Genomic DNA, 27,450 nt, shown 5'->3' with positions numbered 1-27,450 from the left:
CTTAAATGAGGGGTCAGAAGATATGATTACCAAATTTGCTTACGACTCAAAGATAGGTAGGAAAACAAATTGTGAAGGTGACTAGGCGGTTACCAAGGTTGTAGATTAAATAGGTGGAAAAAGTCATGTGAAATAGAGTATAATGTGCGAAAATGTGAAGTTGACCACTTTGGCAGGGAATATTTTTTAAAAAATCGCGTTATTTAAATGGTGAGAGAATGCAGAGAAATCTGGGTGTCCTCGTAAACAAATTGCTAAAGTGTATAATGTAGTACTGCAAGTATCATTCATCACAAGGGGCATTAAATACAGAAGTTGGGAGGTTTTCCTTCAGTTACAAAGGTTACTGGTGAGACTGCATCTTAAGTACCTTGCACAGTTTTTGCCCTCTTATTTAAGGAAGGATATAAATGGGTTGAGGCAATTCAGAGAAAGTTTACTTGACTAATACTGGGCATGGGATCGAGAAGGTTGTGCTGGAAAAGTACAGCAGGCCAGGCAGCATCGGAGGAGCAGGAGAATCAACGTTTCGGGCAGAAACTAGTGTCGAGTTTTTGTTGAAAGTTTGAATTTGTTATATGCATAAAGGTAGATTAATTATCAATAAAATAGTGGGTTGCTTAACTGTTTTTGGAATGATAATTGTGGTAGGTTCAATTGCAATATATTCCTTTTAATCTCTCATGAATGTTCACGATAGAACTTAAGGAGCAACATCTGTGAAGAATAATCGTATTGTCAGTAATTATTACCATTTCTGTTTCTCTTTAAAAGTGTCATCAGTGGCTGATGTGAGATTGCTGTGCTCCAAAACACCAGCTTACTGATTACATGTGATTCACAGTAGAAGTTAGAGACATTATTATAGTTTTAGTTGTATGAATTTCTGATTTATTTTCAACTTGTGCAGTCTATTTCATTTTACCAAGCCATCTACAATGATGCGTTGCATTTTTAGTCAAAGTTTTTAAAAGAGAAGCCTGGTATTGTTCTGATTGAGTGACCTTTACCTAAGTGATTTACTGGCACTGTCTTATCTGTAACACCTTAGGAAAGGAAAGTAATCTTGGTGGTGATGTACAAAACTACATGTTTGTAACAATCATTACGCAGTGATCGTCTTTTCTCATGTTCTGATAATCATAGAATCCCTACAGTGTGGAAATAATCCCTTTGGCCCAACGAGCCCACACCGATCCTTCGAAGAGTAACCTACCCAGACCCAATCCCCTATATTTACCCCTGACTAATGCACCTAACCTACACATTACTAAACACTATGGGACAATTTCAGGTAAATTGGCCATGCTAAATTGCCCATAGTGTTAAGTAAGGGGTAAATGCAGGGGTATGGGTGGGTTGCGCTTCGGCGGGCCGGTGCGGACTTGTTGGGCCGAAGGGCCTGTTTCCACACAGTAAGTAATCTAATCTAATTTCCCACAGCGAATTCGCCTAACCTGCGTATCTTTGGACTGTGGGAGGAAACCGGAACACCCGGAGGAAATCCACGCAGACATGGGGAGAATGTGCAAATTCCACACAGACAGTCACCCAAGGCTGGAATCGACCCTGGGTTTCTGGTGCTGTGAGGCAGCAGTGTTAACCACTGAGCCACAGTGCCACCGTAATCTTGCTTAACTGACAAGTATGCAAAAATAACAAATAGAGAGCTTAGAATATGAATTCCTAATCTATGATTGGAAGTCCTATGTGGTTTATTCACTTTTTTTTCTATTCCAGTTCAAAGTTCAACCCACTGGAGTATTCAATAAATATATGATGTGGGCTGAAATTGTTGAATTGTGCTGCTGAACAAAAGATATAGTTATCATTTAATATTGGATTGAGAATCATGCCCTGCTTCTACTTGTTTTGAACATAGCTACTTTAAACATGATTGTGGCATCTTTGTTGCTTATGATAAACAATATTGCAAATAAAAGCAAATTTCTGCGGATGCTGGAATCTGAAACCAAAAGAGAAAATACTGGAAAATCTCAGCATGTCTGGCAGCATCTGTAAGGAGAGAAAAGAGCTGATGTTTCGAGTCTAACTGACCCTATGTCCAACAAATATTTCACTTCTAGTGTTTTGTGAGAAAGTGGGGATCTCTGTACATTATTCTATTCAAATGCTTCATTATTTGTTTTAAATTTTAATATGTGCATTAAATGTGCATGTTTGTGATATGACAAGATTTTGTGAATTTAGCATTTAAAAAATAAATTCACTGTTAACTTTAGCAGCAACTGTAATAAGGTGACCTGAAGTATGTTATTGTAATTTCCAGAAAATCTGCCATTTTGTCTCAAATTTTAAGTCATTTGATTTTTGCTGTAGGTCAATGGATGTTAAAGGCCCTGTGACATTATGTAAGGAAGGACAAGGAGTGATTATTTTGAAATGTAGAGCTTGCAGTCACATGAAGTGCAGGTTAGGGAGATTGGCTATCTTAAATTGCCTATAGTGCCCAGCGATGTGCAGACCAGGTGGATTAGCCATGATAAGTGCAGGCTTACAGGGGTAGGATGGGTGGTATGTTTGGGTGGGATGCTCTTTGGCGGCTCGGTGTGACATGGGAGCAGGATGTAATCAGTAATTGGAGTGAGATGTAGCTCACGTGGCGAATTAAGACTGATGTAGATCCATTGTATATGAATATCCTGCAGCTGTGTGGTAGATTCTGTGTAGCTTTGATCAATACCATTGAGTTCCTATTCATTTGTTCTTCCACAGTGGCAGAATCTTGGGCATACAATGTCTGCTATAAGAGAGCAAAAATAACTTGTGTAGAACTCCTTTGGAATGGTGAAAGTACTTAGTCCAGGTGCAATGTAAATTTCAAATATTTTCAATGTCATCTCAAAATTTTTATGAAAGTTTATCTTTCACAAAAATGTGTAATAAAGTAATAGCCTTCAAATGATGGCTTTTGATTTTTCTTGTTGAACAAGCTTCTCATTCTCAACTTTCACAAAGTGATAAATGTAAGTACATAACATGCTCACTAAAAATGTGAATAAGCAGCCATTTACCTTAACTCGTTTCCTATTCTTAAGTCATTTTTACTTTTAATTCCTGTGACATTCCTATTACATGAACCTCAGTTTTGTTAACTGACATTTATGTGGTGCTTTAAGTGCTGTCTTGAAATCCATTCATTGTATTCTGCTCGTCATTGCTCTCTGCCGCTTCATCAAAAGAAAATTACCTTAGTCAAATATGATCTGCCTTTTACAAACCTGGTTATCTTTCATTAACTTGAGCTTTTCCATGTGCCTGTTAATTCTTTTCTGTGTATCTTTTCTAAAATGCTATTTACCACAAGTGTTATTCTGACCAGCCTTTAGTTCCTCAGAATATCATGCACTCTTGTGTGAATAAGGTGTCACATTTGCCATTCATCAATTATCTGTCACCACCTCCATATGTGAGGAAGATTGGAGAATTTATGGGGCAAGAATTTCTGCTATCTCCACTCCCAGTTGCTTTTGCAACTTGACATGCAAGACATCCTGACTGGGTGGGTCATCTACTCTTATCCATGGGCAGTGTTTCTACTATTTTCTTTTATTCAATTTTTATTCCATGCATTAACACTACCTTTTCTGCTACTGTACACGTCAGTATCCTCTTTGTGCTTCTAAACACATATGACCTTCATTGTCCCTGAGGCCTGTTCTGCCTCTTATTACCTACTTACTAGTTTGTAATTTGTACTGCAACTATATTTGAAAATCGAGTGACATTACTACATTTCTAACATTAACATTTTTTTGTGGGCTATGACCATCAAAGGTCAATTAGAGATGACATATTGATAGGTTTTTGGAAGCAAAAACTCAAATATACTGGAAAAGCTCAGCTGACCTGGCAGCATCTCTGGAGAGAAATCAGACTTAATGTTTTGGGTCCAGTGACCCTTCCTCAGAATTGATAGATTTTTGGGTTAACTTTTATGTCAACTGCATTCTCTTCTCATTATCACTGTCAATTTTATTTTTCGCTTTGTTTCCCCTTTAAACTTGTCAGTTTTGGACTAATTATTCTTTGATAAGTTAATCTGATTTGCATCATGCATTCTTTTTTGTTTTTTATTTCATCATATTCTCAACATCTCTCAATTTTATCAATCAATTGATAACTTTAAAAATTTCACACACTCCTTGACATTAAATTACTTGCATCTTTAGTTTTTAACACAGTTTCTTTTATTGCCTGATTATTGGTCGAACATGGAAAGATGTGACTTGCATTAGCCACTTTGACATTATTCAACATACGTGTGAAGAAAAATTGAAGGTTTATGGACATGCAATAAATTTATCCACCTTGAATGTTCTTCAATGGTAATAATACTGAAAAAATGATGTGGATAATATAGCTGTTTTTTTACATAAAGTAGCAGTGAAAGTTGTACTCAGTATTACCTTTCTGACTGGTGAACAATTTGTGAAGGAGAAAGTGTCATGCGCTTAACATCATCCTGAGATTTGGTGATCTGGCTAACACTGCTCATCATTTTCTAATTTTAGATAGAATGGTGAAGAACATTTCAAGCAAAACTTTAAAGGCCCAAAACTGCACATCCTCTATTGTATAGATTATGTATTTTTGATTTAAAATTGCTTAATTTTGTGTGTTTGTTTAATAGTTTGACCACTGGCATAGATTATTTCATGAGGAAACTGAATAGAAATGTTTGCAACTTAGAGGTTAGGGCTGTGAAAGAAACTCTTAAAATTTTGGTATAGTTGGACATGAAATAAATAATACCTGACAATGACAATGGCGTTACTGTTGATTTAAAGGTGAGTATTAATTTTTTTAAAATCGCTTTGTTTTTCTAATGACAGGAAGTAAAGCTGTTTTAAATTGCAATTTAATTGTAATGCTGCTATTCAAAGCTGACTTATATTTGTTAGCAACGATCAGTATTCATTAAACATCTACATATTTGCATTTAAAATCTATATTAATGGAGGTTTAGAATTCTGCTTAAATACCATTATTTATCTTGTGATAATGCATACCAGTAAACACAATGCTTTCAATGTAAAGTGAAATGGAGCGAGCTTCTGTGCAATTGCTGTTGCTACAATTTAGGAGAGAAGAAAGTTTGACTCATGGTATTCTGTTTTGTAATAAAATGTAAATTCTATTTTAAAATGCTGGCTAGATATTTTCCTCTACAACTTTGTAAATATATTCTTTATAAAACATTGTTAAAAGTTTTAGTTAATATTGGTCATCAATTCTCTTTTTCTTTCATTGGAATGTTAAATTCAGAAGACTTCACAAAGTCTGTGACTTAATAAGCTTTAATTTTGTAAATGTGTATGAAATAATTATTGCTAAGAATTGAGAAATCTGGTTTTGCTTTTATTCTAAATTTTTATTTTGGTAGAAAACTTGCTGAAAACACTTTTGTTTAATTTAAATGAATGACCTTTATATAAGGGAAATTTAAACTTCTGATTGAAAACATCAGTTAGGAACATAAGTAATCATGTGGAAATCACTGAAACCTCACGTTTTTCTGCTGTGAGCCAGGCAGTAAAACAGCTATGACAATGTTGTAATAAATTTGAGATATTTTGAAAGCTTTAGGAAAAAAAATATCTAACTTAGATGGTTATAAATAAAAATTAATTGGGCCATAGTGCCTGAGTAGCGGCATATAGTATTAAATAACTCAACATGAAATACCTGACCTCTAACTTAAACTGTGCAAACCTACCTCATAGCCTACAAACACATGGTCCATGTTTCAAGGTCATGGATGCAAAATTTATTGGGTGCTCCAAGTACAGTCAATTGTATTTTTAACCATGAGAAATGGAAGGAGAATGTATATGTTATTTGTGGCTAATGAAGAAAGTCTATCTGTATTGCTTTATGTCAAAATGCTCTTTACATGCTAAAATGCCCTCTAACCTTTTTGTTGAATTGCTTTAATATGCCCCTTGTAAATAAGCTAACAGTTTGTAGGTAGATGAAAAGAAATGGATGAATAATCAAGTAGTCTTATTTGCCACCATCTGGCTTCTAATTACATCTCCTCCTCCAACCCCCCAACAAAACTCCCAGACCCAGTCATTAAAATAGTTTCTTGTTGGGGTTATGTGGTAAAGGGAGGATGTCTGTCTGGCTTTGTGGATGTCTACTGTCTATGGACAAAAAAAACCCATGGTCACATTGCAGTTGTAGATTTACTTAAATCAAAAAAAGAGAGTTTCATTTAATGTTGCTGAAAAAGTTGAAAATTGGTGTTGGGAAAACACATTGTCTACTTAGTTTAGTTGCTTTGCTTCAGCAAAGAAGATTGTTTGAGTAATAAGTGGTTTGTTTTACGGGACTATTTGGAGCTACTTTATCCTCTAAGAATATATCTTGTCCTATTAACAACCATGATTTAACTATAAAATTTCAATATTATTTGAATTAAGATTCTGTCAAAGGCAGTATTCTGTTTGGCATAAGTTCAACATTCAATCTTTTAATACAAGCATTGTGGTGGTACAAAACTACTTTGTTGTTTTTAGTTTTAGTAACTGCCATTGTGATTAATCCAGAAGCCTAATTTACTTGAGTATCTGGTCTGGAAGATATACGGTCGGATAGAAAACAAAGTGCCTTTCTAACTAAAATAATTGTAATTGCAATTTCTTAAAATACGTCAGTCAAAAAGGGTGGCATTGGGAAAGCACAGCGGGTTAGGCAGCATCAGAGGAGCAGGAGAGTCAATGTTTTGGGCATAAGCCCTTCATTGGGAATAACATTTCTGATGAAGAGCTTATATCCAAAATGTCGACTCTTCTGCTCCTCGAATGCTGCCTAACCTGTTGCATTTTTCTAGTCCCACCCTTTTTGTTCTTTGACTGTCCAGTATCTGCAGTCCTCACTTTCTCATATCTTAAAATAAATGCTAAATTTTTAATGCTGCATGTTCTCCCAGATGGTTACTCCTGGGCTTTTAAAAGCGAAATGCAAAATAAGCAAGGGTGAAATAAGAAACCAAAACCTTTTCACTCAGTGTTAAATTATGGAATACACTGCCTGGAAGTGTAATGGAGGCAGGTTTAAATCTATTACTCAAAGGCATTGGATGATTATTTGAATAAAGATCATGTGCAGGGGTATGGAGAGGAATCAGGAGATTGGTACAAGGTATTTATGTTCATTTAACAATTGTAGTCACAATAGGCTGAGTGGCTGCTCCTGTGTCCTAACCTTTCTGTCATCCTATAAAAGTTAGTTCTTGCTCCAAACTTTGTCTAGCTATCAATTAGATCCCTCCCATTAACATACAACGGCTAAATCAGTCTATTCACAGTCTTGGCATTATATTTCATGCTGAGATGAGATTCATGTCATTACTGAGATTACCTATTTCAATCTCCATGGAAACATCTTAGCTTGGCTCATCTGCTGCGACCCTCATTTGTGTCTTTGTTACCTTTTTCCAACGTATTCCTTCTGGACTCCCTTTATAAGCAGAAAGCCCTGTTGTCCCTGTTCCATTTTGCCTATTATTCCTGTGGTCACCAAGTTCCATCAATTCTTGGACAGGCAGTGTCTTGATCTTAAAGTTAACATACTTGTTTACAGACATTTCATGACCTCATTCCTTTTTGGATCTTTTAGTCTCTCAATCCCTCTGAAATATCTGCACTTGTATAATTCTAGTCTTTTAAGCAACCCTGATTTTAATGTCTGCATTAGTAATTGTGCCTTAATTTGCCTAGATCCTAAACTTGTGGATATCTACCCCCCTGCATCACCTTTCTTCCACTTTTTTCCTTTACCTTGCTTTCCTCCTTGAAAATGCTCCTTGACACTCATTTCTTTTACCAAACATTTGGTCATTTAACCTAATATTATCATATCCGTTTCATAATTTGGAATGCTTCTGTAAAGTTCTCTGGGGAAAGCTGAGCACATCAACATACGTCGACTGTGGCAAGGCTGCCACGACAAAACAAACTACAAATCGAAGTCAAGTAGAATTGCTGACAACAATGCATCCCTTCCTGTTGAGCTCAATGCATCGTATGCTTATTTTGAACAGAAGGTCAGTGAAATGATGCACCTGTCCTGGTATTTTTGAATGCACCTGTACGTGTAGAGTCAGATTGGCCTTCTTGAGGGTGAACCCACAGAAAGCAACTGGAGCACATGGAGTCCCTGGCTGTGCACTCAGATCCTGTCCAGACCAGCTGGCAGGAGTATTTGTAGATATCTTTAACTTCTCCTTACTACAATCTGAGGTTCCTACCTGCTTCAAAAGAAGGCCACTATCACCTCAGTGCCAAAAGAAAATTGGGCAACGTGCCTTAAAGACTATTGCTTGGTGGCTCTGACATCAGTCATTATGAAGTGCTTTGAGAGGTTAGTAATGGCACACATCAACTCCCGCCTCCTAGATTGTCTTAATCCACTACAGTTTGCTTGCTGTCATTCCAGTGTTGCTGGAAAAGCGCAGCAGGTCAGGCAGCATCCAAGGAACAGGAGAATCGACGTTTCGGGCATAAGCCCTTCACTGTAGGTCCACGATAAATACAATCTTCCTTTCCCTACATTGATCCTTGGAACTTCTGGATAATAAGGACTCCTATTTATTGACTTTAGCTCCACCTTCAACACCTCAATTCCAACAAAACTCCTTTCCAAACTGCAAAACCTAGGAGCTGAAAATGTGTTGCTGGAAAAGCGCAGCAGGTCAGGCAGCATCCAGGGAACAGGAGAATCGATGTTTCTTCAGGGCTTATGCCCGAAACATCGATTCTCCTGTTCCCTGGATGCTGCCTGACCTGCTGCGCTTTTCCAGCAACACATTTTCAGCTCTGATCTCCAGCATCTGCAGACCTCACTCTCTCCTGCAAAACCTAGGACTCTGCTCCCCCTCTGCAACAGGATCCTCAGCTTCCTGACCCGCAGACCCTAATCAGTAAGGATAGGCAACAATATCTCCTCCACAAAAATCTTCAACATTGGTGCTCTGCAGGCTGTGTACTCAGCCCCTTACTACACTTCTTATACACTCATGATTGTGGGCCAAATTCAGCTCTAACTTCATTTACAATTTGCTGATAATACTACTGCAGTGGAATGAGTCACAAGCAAAGACAAGACCAAGTACAGGAAAGCTTAGTGGCATGGTATAAAGATAACAGTCTCTCCCTCAATAGCAGCAAAACAAAGGAACTGGTCATTGACTTCAGGAAGCAGAGTGGAGGACATGCCCCTGTCTAAATCAGTGGTGTTAAGATGGAGGTGGTTGAAAGCTTCAAATTCCCAAGAATCAACATCACTAATGATATGCCCTGGTCTATCCACATACACACTACAGTCAAGAAAGTACGTCTACGCGTCTACTTCCTCAGAAGGCTAAGGAAATTTGACATGTCCACAGTGACGCTCAAGGATTTTTCAGATGCATCACAGAAAGTGTCCAATCCGCATGCATCACAGCTTAGTATGGCAACTGCTCTGCTCAAGACTGCAAGAAATTACAGACAGTTGCGAATGCAGTCCAGTCCATCGTGAAGACCAACCTTCCTTCCATTGATTCAGTCTACATTGTCTTGGGAAAGCAGCCAACACAATCCAAGAACCCTCCTATCCTGGTTTTACTCTCTTCCACTTTCTTCCATTGGGCAAAAGATACAAATGTTTGAAAACGCTTGCCAACAGATTTATGAACAGCTTCTTCTCTGCCATTATCAGACTTCTGATCGGACCTGTCATTTATTTGAGTTGATCTTTCTGTGCACCTCCTGTGTAGCTGTAACACTATATTCTGCATTCTGTACTATTACCATGATGTACTTGAGTCAGGTATGATTTATCTGGTTAGCACACAAAACAATACTTTTCACTATCTCAGTACACGTTACAATAATTAAGCAAATCAAAAATCAAATCTGTCATATAAAGGTGCTACATAAATAAATATGGACGAGAATGGAATAGTGTAGGTTAAATGGACTTCAGATTGGTTTCACAAGTCGAAACAACATCAAGAGCTGACGGGCCTGTACTGCGCTGTAATGTTCTATGTTCTAAATATGTTATTGGCTTTTGATGGTTGTCTAATTTTTCTGATTATTCCTAACTGTAGGTTGTAAAAGAATTAACTCTTTCAGACAATCTGATGAACCCTACTAGCTAAGATTTTCTCTATAAAGTAAAATCAGGTACCTCTGCAACATTACTTGGAGGTGTCTTATGCTTTACCTGACAGTGCAAAAGTAAGAATGAAAAGGCAATATATCTTATGTGCAGTGACTGAGATAAATTTTTTTTTAAGAAATCTACCAAATGTTTATAGTATTGTTTATTCATAAATGCTGCTATAACCTTTTTGTGAGTGATAACTTTTCTTTCTCCCAATAATTGTGGGATAGAAAACCTGCATGGACTTTGATTTAGTCAGATCACAGTGGCACGGTAGTTCAGTGGTTAGCAGTGCTGTCTCACACCGCCAGGGACCCAAGTTTGATTCCACCCTCTGGTGACTGTCTGTGTGGAATTTGCTCATTCTCCCTGTGTCTGCTTGGGTTTCCTCCAGGTGCCATGGTTTCCTCCTACAGTCCAAGGATGTGCAGGTTATGTATAGCCATGCTAAATTGCCCCATAGTGTCCAGGGATGTGCAGGCTCGGTAGGCTTGCCATAAGAAATGTAGGGATACAGGATAGGGTAGGAGGTGTGGATCTATGTAGCATGCTCTTTGGAGGGATGGTGTGAACTTGATGTTTCCACATTGTAGGGATTCTTGAATTAAAGCTGTTTGCCTGCAATCATGTATGAAGTGGCAGCTATGAAAGTAAAATCATTGCGAAGTGCATTGATTGTTCTATTACAAAAGATGTCCTAGGTATACAGCAAGAGAGATTGTGATAGAACTTAAATCTTTTTGTTTGTAGTGATTATAGCAATTCACTTGATTATATTATATTCTTTGTGATATTAATGTTTTTGAAGTGCATGTGTGATCCAGTTTTGCCTGTAAAGTGATACATGAAATCATTCCATTTACATTTTTTGAAATAAAATCCCCATAATGTTGAGTTATCGGAATTTTTGTAGTTTGCGAAGTAGAAAGTTTTGGCTACCTTGAGGTTAACTGCTGAGTAAGTTCTAAACTATACTAATTGTACATTTTCCCCAGAAAGGTTCTTTTAAATTTGATGTGTGATCTGTCTGTAATTGCATTGTTGTGTGTTATACACTGTATTCAGCCTTTCCTTCCATTAAATGGTTATTGGTTGATATGTTGGCTTCTCTGAAAATAGGCTATTTGTGGCTTGGGTCCATTGGATATGAATTGTAAATGTGACGCTGAGTGGAAAGTTAATTTTGAAATTTGTTAATAAAGTTTTATAACCCACCTGGGTGAGAAATAAGTGTATTATTGAAACTAGAACAAAATTTTGCATCTGTTTCAATAGGTAACTACTTACAGTATTTTTCTGGAAGCAGAATAATGAAACTTCTATCTGAACTTGGCATTATCTTAAGGGTAAATGTTTGCTTAAATGGAATTAAGATTACTTTCAAGTTAACATTTCAGTAACATAAGCACTTGAAGAATAAAAATCTGAGAGAACTGTTAGAGTTGAGGATTGAGACTCTCAGGATAACTAGTACAGGAGAACTGTTAATTAATTTCTCTCTCAAGCATTATTCTGTGCCTTACACAGTTCAGAATGTCATTCACAGTGATTGAATCAAATGGGTCCATCTTTTTGGGTTTAAGACATTACAATGCTCTGGAATGTGGAAAATATGTTTGAAAGCGAAAATTTATTAAAGAAGGCGCCTTTAGAATTTTCATCACAAAATTTCAGCTTTTTTAAAAGTAGGGAGATTTTCAGAACATTTGGTCAATATTTATACCTGAACAAACATGACTAAAACAAGAGACCCCAACAATTTATCACCTAGCTCTTTAAGAAAGAAGAGTTTATAAGTTTATACAGTTTATAACTATAGTTATATTTGCTGCAACACTTTCCTTTGATGTGGCAATGAATATACTACTATAAGTACTGAATTATCTATAAAGTACTCTGGGATGTTTGAGGTTATGAAAGCTGGGATATTAGTGTGAATACCTTTTCCTTCCTTTCCAACAGAATTTATTGCAAAATGATTTTAAAAAATGTTAGAGGTCACCACACATAGGATACATTTTGTTTCAGACTAACTGATGTGTTCAATTATGAGTTTTATTTAATTGGCTGTGGAGTTTACACAAACAAGATGTCTAGTTTGATAACAAGATCTTTTCTTCCTCACTTTTATATAAAGTTGTAACATGCAGCATTGAGTACTGGATATATTTTGCATTTTTATAAATTCAGTTTCAAAATTAAATACATTTCAATGACAGACTTGAAGAATTTGAATTAGTTACACATTAAAGAACTCTGACTTGTAAATGTGCTTTAAATTATATTTAATATGGTCCCTGGTAAACATTGGAGGTGGTGAAAGGGCTAAATAATTATACATACAGTGCCTGGATGGTTCCACTTATGGGATTGACACTGCCTTTGAATTTTAACAAAAGGTTTTGTATTCTGTCTGTCTCTAATTTCAATTTGAAAATAGTAGACAAACTTTGCTTTTCAGAACATCAGTCTGAAAAATGAATAATTATGTGCCTTTAATCATGTAAAGAGCAGTGCAAAACTAATATTGTGATGAGTGTTATCTGTGTCTCCACATGCGCTTAGTTTACTTAATTCTTCACTCTTTCACTATACTCTTAGAAAAAGTGCTTTAAGTTTCAGACACGTTTTTGTACTGCTAATTTAGCATACTGAAATGCAATGCACTTTCCATAACTACTAGAAACGAAGGCTTGAAAATTATCCCAGTGTAATCATTTTGTATATTGCATGTTTTGTTAGTGAATAATTCTCTTCTGAGGAGCATTTTTAAAATGTAAGCTATATATGCATCATTGTATACAGAATTTATTCCGAAGTAAAGGGAGTGTTTGAAATATTGGATTTTCATTGCTGTATTGTATTAATAAAGTTAGAACCTTCAGGTTCAGTAAGTTAAAATGTGCAGTCTTATTGTAACTCATTTGTTGTTTCGGGTACTGGGCAGAGTTAACATGGATTCAGCTATTAAAATTCTAGCCAGCACTTACTCGAGATCAAGGTTAATTATCATCAATTTTAACAAAATCTTGTGTTAGTATGTTTGTGAATTTAATTTATTAATAAACTGTTGGCAGTGTGCTACTGTTTTATTAAATAATATAATTTCACGCCCAAGTGTTTCATACGTATTGCCTGATTCGTCAAATAAGTTATTTGTTTCAAATTTTAGTTCTTTATCCTATATGATCTTAACAGAAATTACAGATTATCTCAGGTGAGTACTCTACAGGGGGATGGGAGTGTAAATATTGTAGGACATCTTTTGATGGTTCTGCAAGAAGATAAGTAAAAACTTTGCTCGGGAACAAGAAATATTTTTTATCGTAACATTCAAAATCATTTAATATCCAGCTTGTAATTTACAGTGTCTTCATCTCGAAGGAATAGTGGAGAACTAACATTTAAGGCTTGCTGTGTATTTATAATTTAATTTTAAATTATAGAATAAATAATTGATACTCTATGCATTAAGCATATTTAGAATTTGACTTCAAGCAGGAAATAATACATTTCTGTGAAGCTACTATGTAAACCTATTTTTCAAAATTACAAGTTTTTACTTTAGCTGGATCCAAGAAACAAGCCTTTCCAACTGTTGTTTGGAAGTTCTAGTTAAATAGAATATTCACAGCTGTAAACCAGCATTATCTGTTGTCGACCTTTAAATAATGTGGCCCAGCTACTCAGCGGATGTTATTCCCAGTGACTTACAAAAACAGTTTATAATTCTGTGAAGATTTGGCACCTGTTTTATAACAAATGCTTCCTTTTTCTTTAATTTTCCTTTAGCGCTCAACTGGACTGAATTTATTTTTGGATCCACTACTTTGTTAGTAATACCAAATATAACTCTGAGCTATGTTAATTACAATATATCGAGCAACTGACCAGGACTTACATTTTAATTGTGCACTCTTTGTAGAATATGGCAGGAAGGATAAAAGTTGCTGCAGTGCTTAATTATGCAATAACCTGACATTGTATAGGGATGTATGACTGTGAAGTCAGTAAAGAGGCATAGAAGAAAAGAAGGAACTATCTTGGCATTGTCTGTAATTAGTCATTTAGTTGATTCACAAACTGGATTTCTCCTTGACATGTTATCTTAGTTATAGTAAACAATGTGCTTGTGATATTTTACCACCTGTCTTTGTTAGTTGGAATTTCTCTGCTTTGGAAAATCAGACTATGAATGCACAAGTATGAAGTAGAAGTAATACTTGAGATTTTTTAAAAAAATGTATTGCAATGCATGTAAGTCCTCAGTTGTGAGATGAAAAGTTCAACAGATCACTTGTAAAATATGAACAATAAATCAGTTTTGTCACTTTGTGATTTATTTTTACAATAACACATTGGCTTATTATGAAATTTAAATTATTTCTTGATGTTCCAGAAAATTTTCTTGTTCTCTGAAAATTGTAAAATCTGAAATCTCAATGTGATTACTTATGTGAAGCAGAAGAATAACCTAATACCTGCAGGAAGTTGAAAACAACACCATAGATTCTTTTGATGTGATTGTATGTTGTCTCTTAGGAAAATTCTATAAAATGTTTCTATTTTTGATTTTTTTTAAAGCAAGAGTCTTGACATTCCACTAATTTTATTCATTTACTGTTGGTGCTTTTTAATCACTATCAGTTTGATGTGGTTAGTGCAGATAAATTGCATTCATTTTAATTAAAAGTGATTCTATATTGCTTCCCACAAGAGCTCCCATTTATTGTTAAGATATGTCAAGGATTTAAACATCTGGGCATACTTTTTGAAGAGTGAAGATTAGAGTGGTGCTGGAAAAGCACAGCAGGTCAGGCAGCATCCGAGGAGCAGGAAAATCGACGTTTCGGGCAAATGCGCTTCATCAGGGCCATACATTTTGAAGACATTGGTTATTTACTTTTAATCATGTCAGTTGATGTTGTGATTAAATATAGTTGTAGGCGTGCAAAACATGCTACTAGTTATAAAATTAAGTTCAATTATTTTACAAATATTCTAAACTCTTTAGTAGTCAGTGAGTACAGTGTCCTCCCTGTTAAGGGTTGGCAGGTATATTCTATTTTAAGCAGTAAAACCAGGTCAGCCACATACTCACAAATCCATAATAAAAATATCAAAAAAACTTCTGTATGCTTCCTATACAAAGTAGTAATCAATATAATGTGTTGCTGTGATTGAATGAACTTATTTATAAATAGTTTTATCCTTATCATCCTCATTCTCTTTTGTAATACAAAGTTAAAACTAAAATATTATTATCTACATGTTTTATAGACCATCTTCAATTTGTTTGTAATATGTTCTGTTTCTTTATCCCGAAAGAAATGTACACCACAGAAATGTTGGATGGGAAAAGATAGGTTATAGTCCTCTAGTGACAAATAGGCATTATCTAATTTCCACAAAGCATTTTTCATACTTTTAATTTTAAATCATCTTGTTCTACATCTAAATGTGAAGAAACCAAAAACCTTACTATTTGGAATAAATTTGCTTTTATTGAGTTTTAAAAATATCCAGTCAGTTTCATAACTGCTTTATTTTTCAGTTGCCTCACTTTTACTGCATAAGTAAGCTTGTGAAGCAAAGTTTAGTATTAATCAGCAAATTAGTAGGTTATATAAGCATGTACAAAATGGAAATATTTATAGTAAAATTCCATTTCTAATGTAAGGGAATATACGATTTGTACTTACCCCAGAAGAAATTTTGCTGACATGATGTGACTGAACTGAACAGGCTGTTAGATGCCATACTACTACTTTCAAATATACTTTTTGCTTGTGGTTTTGGTGTCCCTCGAAGTCTTAAACTGAAAATATAACCATTGCAGAGAAGTTTAAGAGCTTGCCAGCGGTGCTTAGGTGAGCTGTTTGATGTCATTTACTTGTTGGCCACAAAATAACATGCAACATGCAAATAAGACAAATAAACATTTGATGGGCAAGTAGTTACTGTAAAGGCTGTGGTTAGCAGGCACTTACTGACAGAGTTGGTCTTGGTGGCTGGTAGTGACCTGCGGAGATTAACCATTTAGAACCAGAAGTTCTCTTGTCGTTCTGGAGAGAAAGTTGCACCGCACTTGTGGTTCTGTGGTTGTTTGTGAGGCGAATGAAGCATTCACACAATCCAAAAAGCATAAGCTTTAAACTCTTCATGTACTCTTACTGGAGAAGCTGAATCACATGGCTTGTGACATCATGATATACAAAGCAAAGTGGGACAGCCTATCCTTGTGGATTTTCGACAAAAGACTTGTGGTGGACTCTTCCTGGCATAAAGAAGGACCAGCTTTAAGTTATATGACTCATGGGGATTTAGACAGCATTACAAATGCAGTGAAGGGAGAAAAAGAACAAACTCATCTACAGATGAAGCATATGGGCAGCAGGAATGACTTGCAGTGCTCAGTTTAATCTTACCAATGCAATGTCATTTCAAACATAACTTGCTGACAGATGTTATGTGAAGTTCTTTAGATTGGTGATGACTTAACAGTTAATCAGTGCATTTGTCTATTGTTGAGACAGTCTTATTTATTTGTTTCTTTTCGGAGTGATATTTTTCATCACCAACCTTGTTCTACACACCCCCACTCCCTAAATCCTTGTTAACATCATGCTGCTCCTTTTTGAAAGAATGTCACCAATGCTACGTCTGGTTACCAGAAGGTTATTTGTGTATTCTGTACTGTAACTTCATCTTGTCAAACTACAAGACTTAGTGCGTATTATGTTTTCGGTTGCTGTCTGGGATCTTAGTTTTGAATAAAAAATGTAGTAAATTACTTATTTCAGTTAAATGTTACAGAATTTTTAATTCATCAATTATTTGAATTGGTCAGCATACTTTATTGCATATCAATTAAGCAAATAAAATATCTTTCTATTTAAAGTATTAGAGAAGCGTTTGTCACCAAATTCCCATGTAAGGTTCTTTAATAAATTTTCCACATACTCATACATATTAATGTGATCTTCAAGATTATTACTGTCCTGTCTTTAAAATTTACTAGTTGAGGAATTATCAAATAATTTGAAGTCTAAACGATGTCAGTAATAGTATACCATTGTAACTGGTTGTAGATTTTGGTTTACTTTTTGGATTTATATTTTGATTGGCAGGATCACATAATAAAAGGCACATGAGGTCAAGATGCTCGGTACAAGTTGTTTAGGATACTTTATAAAAAAAACTTTTCTTTCCCCATGTACTCCATTAATTTTGCAGAAAGACTGATGTCTAAGTTTCACATTTTGCTCTCACAAGGGATTTTAAACTTAGCCACACTGAAGTAAATCAGTTTGAACTGCAGACCTCGAAACCAAAAACACATTGAAATCAATCTTTAGAAATTCTCTGCGAAGGTAAATTTAAAAGTAAATTCAAATTCAGTTGTGGTACAGTATTATAGGTCAGAGTTAGAAATAATTTCATGTTAAGTATATTTAATTGTAAAACAAGAATTTTCTCATCTGTAATGCAAAAAAGGTATTCAAAGTTTCTGCTCATAGTCCTAAGTATTCTTAGAGAAAATGGATGAAAATAGTTACTCTTAGATAAAATACACAAATCTGTAGCAGTGATTTGGGTCACAATGTGAGAGTTATGTTGGCTCTGTCACAAGTGGTTTACTAATCTCGTCATTTCTTGACATGTTGCATATTTGAGAGATTTTGAATTATCTTAAACCAGCAACATTGATTAGTTTTGATGAATTATTATTGCAGATGTCATTGTAGAAGCTGTTGAGTTATCCCAGATTCCAAGATGATAAAGATTCAGCAATGGTTTATTGGAGAGACTCAAACTGTAAACCTTTCATAATTTTACAACAGATTTTCTGCGACATTGTAACATCTACAATGAAAGTTATAATTGTTTGCCATTAGAATGTATTCTGTTAGTGTTTTGGAAAGATCAAACGAGAGACAGCTTTAATTATGTGCCTGTTGTTGCCACTATCCAATTGTATTTGGTGTAGAGCTGAACTGTAGAGCTAAAAGCAAGCAATTTAATTTGTTTGTAGTTCGTCAACAGTTGGAGATATTTTTACGATTCAATACAGATGTCCTCTTTTGGCATTGTAACGTGGATATCAGCAGCACTGATCTGTTTAAGGATGCAGGACTTTGTTTCAGTTCCACATTTGACAAGGTATTGCTGCATTGTTAGTTGCCTGTCTTCATACTTAACAATTGATTTTTGTATTAATTTGCTTTAGGGTTCTGTATTCTACGAAGAACAGCACAGCTAAATTTATATTTTGACTTCCATCCATCTTCTGTAGCAGGAAAGAATATGGGTTTCTTCACTATTTGATAAATGAGAGTTTTGAGACAATGAAATATAGTTTTAGGTATGATTGTTATTGGATTATATCTATGCATTGTAATCATCATTTAGTTAAAAACTCTTAATTGCTTAATATAAAATTATTCAACTTACTTTACCTTTTTAAATCATAGCCCAGAATTTATATTCAGCAACTGATCTTGTTGAATGTTTTCTATAAATATTTTAAAGGGACCTAGAGCATCAATTTCTCTATTAAGCAGGTTAAGAAGCCAATCAGGTTGAACATTTCTGAGAGCGCGAATTGAGAAGTAAAATCACATATTATAATTTACTTCTCACTGTGTCTATTCATATAAAAGTCAAACTTATGATCAGTATTTTTCAGATAAAATATTTCTGTGAATGTCAGCTTTTACATGGATAATGTTCTTGAGCCACTTACTTTAAACTAAAATGCATCCACCCTGCATGCATGACATTGCTATCAAAAGAATCCACAAGGTAATGTGGAAAATGGTGCCCACATCAACCTTTATTCTCTCTCTCAATACATGGGTATTTATGTAAGTATTATATGCCCCTATTGATTTGATTTGATTTGATTTGATTTATTTTTGTCGCATGATCTGAATTACAGTGAAAAGTATTGTTTTGTGTGCTAACCAGACAGGTTATACTTTACATAAGTACACCAGGGTAATAGAATAGAATAGGAGAAAATGAGGACTGCAGATGCTGGAGATCAGAGCTGAAAATGTGTTGCTGGAAAGGCGCAGCAGGTCAGGCAGCATCCAAGGAGCAGGAGAATCGATGTTTCGGGCATGAGCCCTTCAGTAATGAGGAAGATGTGCCAAGCAGGCTAAGATAAAAGGTAGGGAGGAGGGATTTGGGGGAGGGGTGTTGGAAATGCGATAGGTGGAAGGAGGTAAAGGTGAAGGTGATAGGCTGGAGTGGGGGTGGGGGGCGGAGAGGTCAGGAAGAAGATTGCAGGTTAGGAAGGTGGTGCTGAGTTCGAGGGTTGGGACTGAGACAAGGTGGGGGGAGAGGAAATGAGGAAACTGGAGAAATCTGAGTTCATCCCTTGTGGTTGGAGGGTTCCTAGGCGAAAGATGAGGTGCTCTTCCTCCAGCCATCGTGTTGCTATGGTCTGGCGTATGGTCTGGAATAGAATACAAAATCTACAGTTACAGCTATACAGAAAATGCAGAGATGTTCAACTCTAATAAATGAGAGGTCCAATCATAAGTCTGGTATCAACAGGGAGGAAGCTGTTCTTAAATCTGTTGGTATGTGTTTCAAACCTTTTTCTGGTGGAAAAGGTGGAAGGGATTATAACCAGGATGGGAGAGGTCTTTAATTATGTTGGCTGCTTTCCCGAGGCAGTGGGAAGTGTTCACAGAGTCAATTAAAAGAAGGCTGGTTTCTGTGATAGACTGGGCTGCATTCACAATTATGTGTAATTTCTTTCTGCCTTGGACAGAGCAGTTGTCATACCAAACAGAGATGCATCCAGATAGGATGCTTTCTACTGTGTATCTCTTAAAAATTAGTTGGCGTCATTGTGGATATGTTGAATATCCTTAGCCTTCTGAGGAAGTAGAGGTGTTGATGTGCTTTCTTAACTGTAGCATTGACATGGATGGACCAGGATAGATCAGTGATAGTTACTCCTAGGATCTTGATGCTCTTGGCCACCTCCACCTTAACACCATTGATACAGACAAGGGCATGTCCTCCAGTCTGCTTCCTGACAACAATGACCAGCTCCTTTGTTTTGTTGGCATTGAGGGAGAGATTGTTGTCTTCCATGTCTCTTTGTCTTCCTCGATCTGTGTCTGATGCCTCCACCATTCCCTACATCCCAGGAGTGGCAGTTATGGTGTTGGCTGGACCTAGGATGTCAGTGTTGTTTACAGAAGGACTGCACATTGATTTTCTCAGTTTTGGTGCAGAGAGATTGTACACAAGCCTGATTGGCAAACCCTCTGAAAAGCAAATACTCAAGACAAACCTGTATATTGTGGAATCTGGACCCTACATCCAGTTTCCATGTGAAATATTTATTACTCTTCTTTGATCAGTTAGTTTCTTGCCTCAAAAATCAAATTTGATCTGAACACTTCCTTTATTAATTGACTCGTGGGAACTGGTGAAAGTATCTTCAAGATAATTATTATTTAATGCATAATGTGTTAGGGTTTTTGAAATGACTGTGGTGACCATACTTGGTTCTGAAATCTTTTGTTTTTGATCCCTAAAAACATTTAGTTGTCTTGTAGATCAAATATACAACAAATTATTTTCACCAAAAATCATGTGGCTGTTTAGTTATGATGACTTGGACATGGATTAAAAATTCAGTTAATTCTCAATTAACAAATTAACATTTGAAATGCTTTTTGTGCTCTAAATAGTGCTGTACATAAAATGTTAACATTTGTGTTGAATTGCATCTGCAGTACTGCAACAGTGCACCCTATGGATGATCAGGGTATTTCTAATATCAGCTTCTGAATTTTTGCTTTTAACTGTGCATGTGTAGATATCGAAGTTAGTGTCAGTTTCACAATAATGATGGTGTCTTGCCATCATCAGTCACAAATTCTGAGCAAAATTGTCTTGTTTTTATTACGTGTCTTGTGGTGTCCCATTGTTATAACTAATTACCAACTAATATTAAAATATTTCCTAAAACAATTCTGATCAGGAGGAAGTATATTTATGCTACTAAAGGTGATGTGGGTTATCATAGTCATTGTATGCAGTTAAGCTCCCAACATGTTGTCCCTTAAGCCAGACAGATGAGAAGATTTTCATTTATGTAATACCAAACATAGAAAAATGCCCAAATAGATTCACTGAGGGGAGGCGAAGGCCAAGTGGATTATCATTGGACTGCTAGTTTAGAGACTCTGGTTATGTTCTGGGACCTGGGTTTTAATCCTGGCCATGACAGTTGGTGGAATTTGTATTTAATAAATATCTGGAATTAAAATTCTGATGACCATGAATCCTTTGTCGACCATTGGAAAAACCCAACTGGCTCACTAATGTCCTTTAGGGAAGGAAACTTCCATCCTTACCTGGTCTGGCTTACATTTGACTCTAGACCACATTTATCTGCATTCTGGCTAATTAGGAATGGGCAATAAATGCTGCTCTAGCCAGCAACGCCCTCATCGAACAAATAAAATCACAATCTAGATGTATAATGAAACAAACATTTGGAGGACTCATCAAAAGATTAACATTTGAAATGCTTTTCAAAAGAACTAGTCTTCATGAAAGAATCTTAAAGGATATGAAGAAGTTGCAAGTTAGAAGGATTTGTGCAGCAAATCCTAATATTTTAGAACTTTGCTGGTCAAACGCATAATGGCCAGTCGTTGGCATGCAGAGATGTGGGGAAGGGTAGGAATAAATTATTGCAGCTGCTGGAATCTGCACTGAAAACAACAACTGCTGGAGATCACAGCAGGTCAGACAGTATCCATAGAGAAAGAGCAAGCTAATGTTTCGAATCTAGATGACTCTTTATCAAGGAGATTATATTCACAAATATCTGACTGGCAAAGCCTGAGCCTCCCCTCTGAAAAGCGAAAACTGAAGAGATAAACCTGTGCAGTGTGGAATTTGGACCCTACATCCTGTTTCCATGTGCAACATTTATTACTCTTCTCAGATCAGTTAGTTCCTTGCCTCAAAAATCAAATCGATTGCCAAGTGGGAACTGGTGGAAGTACCTTCAGGATAATTATTATTTAATGCATATTAAGTCAGGATTTTTCTTATGATTGTGGGGAAGGATTGTTGGACTTGGGGATTGTTTAATTGAAGGAGGTCTCAGAGATAAGGGAGTGAGGCCACAAAGGAGTTTAAATAAAGGATGAAAATTTTAAGTTGGAGGCATTGGAGATGGTCCAGCAAATTTTATAGGCTTGTAAAGATGAGTGAGCAGGTCTTGATATGGATAGAATGCAAAGAACAGTTTGCGGGTAAGATAATGCATTATACATTGAGGACAGAAGGCTGTCCTAATTAGTCAATTTTGAATGAAAGATTCAGCAGTAGGCAGGCTATTCTGGATAAAGTTAAAAATCACACAACACCTGGTTATAGTCCAACAGGTTTAATTGGAAGCACACTAGCTTTCAGAACGTCACTCCTTCATCAGGTGGTAGTGGAGGGCTCAATCCTAACACACAGAATTTATAGCAAAAATTTACAGTGTGATGTCACTGAAATTATACATTGAAAAATTGATTGTCTGTTAAGCCTTTCATTTGTTAGAATACCGTGATAGTTTCATTTCTTTCATGTGTAAATCACCAAACCTTTTTTTTAAAAAGTTGCATTCTCGGGTTAGCTGTTAACAATGGTGATAGCTAGACAATATGTTGAAAGTGTTGACCCCCTGTGTTCTCTGTCTATGCCATGATGTTTAGATTGATTCTAATCTAAAAAGTGAGAAAACGGAGTTTTACATGAATGCATGCAATTTTTGAGCAAAGTACAATGTAACCCTGAAAGTACAAATTCACCCCACAAAATATATGTGTGCATGTGGGTCTTTGTCTGTCTGTGTGTGTGTGTGTGTGTGTGTGTGTCTGGGTTCGGGGTTGTGACTGTGAGTATGTGTGTGTGTGTAATGAGTGCAGGGTGTCTTAAGTCTGTGAGGGGGTGTGTGTGTCTGCAAGGGTGTGTGGGGGTGTGGGCGGCACGGTGGCACAGTGGTTAGCACTGCTGCCTCACAGCGCCTGAGACCCGGGTTCAATTCCCGCCTCAGGCGACTGACTGTGTGGAGTTTGCATGTTCTCCCCGTGTCTGCGTGGGTTTCCTCCGGGTGCTCCGGTTTCCTCCCACAGTCCAAAAGATGTGCAGGGTCAGGTGAATTGGCCATGCTAAATTGCCCGTAGTGTTAGGTAATGGGTAAATGTAGGGGTATGGGTGGGTTTCGCTTCGGCGGGTCGGTGTGGACTTGTTGGGCCGAAGGGCCTGTTTCCACACTGTAATGTAATCTAATCTAATCTACTCGGATGTGCCATAACAAGGAACCATAATGACCTCCTCAGGAGACAGACACGTGCTGCAACCGACAGGATATCCTTCGTTGTTCAATATTTCCCAGGAGCTGAAAAACTATGCCATGTTGTTCGTGACTGCAACACATTATCAATGAGGATGAGCACCTCACCAAGACCTTCCCCACACCTCTACTACTTGCCTTTAAATAACCGCCAAACCTCAAACAGATCATTGTTCATAGCAAGCTGCCCGGCTCTCAGGACAACTCCATACAGCCCTGTCACGGTAGGCACTGCAAGACATGTCAAAGTGTGAACCTAGATACCACTATTACGTGTGGGGACACCTCCCACCTTGTACATGGCAGGTACTCATGTAACTCAGTCAACGTTGTCTATCGTATAAGTTGCAGGCAAGGATGCCCGGAGGCATGGTACATTGGGGAAACCGAGCAAAGGCTACGACAACGGATGATTGGGCACCGCACAACAATCAACAGACAGGAGTGTTCCCTCCCATTTGGGGAACACTTCAGTGGTCCAGGACAGTCGACCTCGGACCTTCGGGTGACCACCCTCCAAGGTGGACTTCGGGACAGGCAGCAGCGAAAAATGGCCGAGCAGAGGCTGATAGCTAAGTTTGGTACCACACACACTCCCACACGCACCCCCTCACAGATTTAAGACACTGACTACACACACACACACACACACACACACACACACACACACACACACATTTTCTCACACTCTCAACCCCCAGTCCAGACACAGACAGACAAAGACCCACATGCACATATATATTTTGTGGGGTGAATTTGTACTTGCAGGGTTACATTGTACTTTGCTCAACAACTGCATGCATTCATGTAAAACTTCGTTATCTCACATTTTAGATTAGAATCAAACTAAACATCATGGCATAGACAGAGAACCCAGGGGGCCAATACCTTCAACATATTGTCTAGCTATCACCATAGTTAACAGCTAACCCGAGAATGCAACTTTTTAAAAAAAAGGTTTGGTGATTTACACATGAAAGAAGTGAAACTATCACGGTATTCTCACAGATGAAAGGCTTAACAGACAATCAATTTTTCAATGTATAATTTCAGTTACATCACACTGTAAATTTTTGCTATAAATTTTGTGTGTTAGGATTGAGCCCTTCACTACCACCTGATGAAGGAGCAACGCTCCGAATGCTAGTGTGCTTCCAATTAAACCTGTTGGACTATAACCTGGTGTTGTGTGATTTTTGACTTTGTACACCCCAGTCCAACGCCGGCATCTCCAAATCATATTCTGGATAGAGAAGGAAGTGACAGTTGGCCTTTGAAAGTAAGGCATTGTAGGCCTTGAAGCCCTGGACTGAAGGGGATGTCATCAAAGTCACCACTAGTAATTGTTCAATTGAAGTCATTGATTGGGAAAGGAATTCCATTTTAAGCAAAATGGGAAGCTCTGGTCTACTGAAGATTGAAAGTTGGGCAAGTACAGAGGCAGTGAAAGGGTTGAACAAAATTGTTGGCAGGTTGAGTTGGATGTCATAACTGTGATCATAATAATATATTGCTTATATTTGACCAAAACAATAAAGAATTGTACAACCAAAAATGTTCAGTTCAATTCTGCAGCTCACTGTCAGGGAATCTGTTTAATTTTTATTCCATGGATATCCTGTGACAGCTTCTGTTGAGGTCTAGAACCAGTTATTTAGTAAGAAGTGGAGGACACCATGAAGGATCCCTCCTCCTCACCCTCACCTTTTTCCTGAGATGTGGTAACCCTCATGTTAAACTCACCACCAGTAGCCGTGCTCGCCCCCACTGCGTGCACATGAGTCAGCAGCCCTTTGGTCCTCAATCACAATGGCAACTTTACCTTTACGTTTGCTCTCTGTGCTTTGTAGTTGATAAATTGCACTTTGTTTCAAGTTGGAATGACATATCAATGTTCTTAGTCAGACTTGAAAAGCGATGTTATTAACTCTTAGTTGTGCTCCGAAATGGCCTAGCATTCTATTGTGACAAACCGCTAAACTTTTGAAGAAAAATGAAACTGGACAGACCATCTAATAGTAGCCAAGACAACAAAAGCAAACTCGACCCTGTCAACTCTATAAAGCTCTCGTTACTAAAGTCTGGGACTGATGTCAAAATTGAAAGAGTTGTCTGTATTGTAAGGTGTGATTGTCCCAGACAATAATTTCACTGTCTGCTGGGTATGTCCTGTTCTACTGGTAGGACAAATCCAGTATAGGTGGCAGCACAATGGTAGACAGTCGGGAGGGAGTTATCCTGAGAAATCCAGTGTTGACTCTGGACCCTGTCTCATAGCATCTGGTTAAAGGTGGGCAAGGAAACCTACCTGCTGAGGAAGTATCGTGTGTGACAATGGTGTAGAATGGTGCGGGACGTCAGTGTCTGGCACCAAAAGTCGCTTAGCAGCACTACGACTGACAAACTGGTCAAATCTTAAAGGATGTCGTTGCTAGATTGGGTCTGCAGCAGGTGATAAAAGAACTGATAAGAGAGACTAACACACAACCACCTCTTCAAGCTGTTTTCTATTGATGCATCTGTCCATTGGTGTTGGTAGGATTGATCACTTGTAATGTCAGGTATGTGATTTTCTATATGTTCTGATATCATTATTTATAGAGCAGTGATGGTCCCCACACTTCTGTATGGTTCTGAGATGTGGACTGTCTACAACAGACACTTCAAGACTGGTGCAGTACCACCTGCCTGCACAAGATCCTGTGAATCTGCTGGGGAGAAAGATGCACCAACACCAGTGTCCTTGACTAGGCAAACATCCCCAGCATCAAGGCACTGACGCCATTGATTGGCTATGATGGGTTGAGCATGTCATCCGCTTGACCGACCTATGACTCCCCAGCTTTGAAATGACAGGCGAGCTCCAGGTGGACAGAGGAAATGCTTCAGTGATACCCTCAATGCTTCACTGACGAAATGTGACATTGCCACAAACACTTGGGAATCACTGGCCCAAGTCAACCAAAGTGGAGGAGGAGCAGCCGGAAAGGCACTGGGTACTTTGAGACTTGAAATGGAAGCCATGCAAAAACAGCAAAAGGAATGCATTGCCACCAATGCCCCACTCACCCATTCCCGTAACCACCATCCGCAACAGTGTAGCTGAGGCTGTGGTAGCTGTATTGGTCTATACAACTATCTGCTGACTCACCCAGAGTGCGCAAGAGAGTCCTCCTCGTCTGTGAGGGATTTCCATTGACTATGATATCATTTTTAAGCTTGGATGTTTGAATTTTTGAATTAGTTCCAAATGGTGTTTTCTGTATTTGTAAACTATTTAGTGATTCATTGTAGCCTCATGGACTAAAGGATTTTTATTTATATTAAAGAGAGTTTAGACTGAACAATGTAAACAATTGTGCATCATGGCTTTAGCTGGAAATATCTGGACTTCGATTTTTTTTAAGCTCAAGATAAATACCTGTTGCTTGGGGAAAGTAATAGTTTATAGTTTCAGTTTAGGGTAATTCTGCAAAAGTCTTAAATGGAGATGGCTTTCTAAAGTTCTACTTATGTGAAAGGGAGAAGGTAATTAAAATAGATTGCATTAGACTGAGGCTTTTTCTAATTGTATCAGACCAGGACGGTTTGGAGAAAACCCTGAAGAGCTTATTTGAAGCTGAGAATGTTTAGACTGAATTGTATGAAAGCTCCAGAAAGAGGCTGTCAGATTTTCCAAACTGAGAGTGGAAGTCACCTGTTAAACCTGTAGAGAGGTTGGAGAAGGTGAGTTTTGCTGGTACAACTATTTTGCAAGGCTTGCTTTTGGGTACTGTTCATGGATATTTTGGAGATCTACAAAGGAGTGTTTTTTGGGATTAATGGCATTATAAGTTATTGTGTCTTTCAACATCTTTATGGAATGAATAAATAGCCTGCTT

At 37.4% G+C, this 27,450-nt stretch overlaps 2 protein-coding genes across 9 annotated transcripts in view; one reads left to right on the top strand and one right to left on the bottom strand.

Annotated features, from left to right (window-relative positions):
• runx2a (RUNX family transcription factor 2a) overlaps positions 1–15,939 on the bottom strand; it is a 153,401-nt gene extending 137,462 nt beyond the window's left edge. The window contains exon 1 of the mRNA XM_043682629.1: positions 15,882–15,939. Coding sequence (XP_043538564.1) covers positions 15,882–15,939 — 58 coding nt within the window. The remainder of the gene's footprint in view (positions 1–15,881) is intronic.
• supt3h (SPT3 homolog, SAGA and STAGA complex component) overlaps positions 1–27,450 on the top strand; it is a 469,791-nt gene that overhangs the window by 46,209 nt on the left and 396,132 nt on the right. The window lies entirely within an intron of this gene.

The sequence above is a fragment of the Chiloscyllium plagiosum genome, chromosome 3 (genome assembly GCF_004010195.1).
Source record: "Chiloscyllium plagiosum isolate BGI_BamShark_2017 chromosome 3, ASM401019v2, whole genome shotgun sequence".
NCBI classification, from domain to species: domain Eukaryota; kingdom Metazoa; phylum Chordata; class Chondrichthyes; order Orectolobiformes; family Hemiscylliidae; genus Chiloscyllium; species Chiloscyllium plagiosum.
Note: the sequence above shows the minus strand (reverse complement) of the source record. Positions and strands in the feature narration are given on the sequence as shown.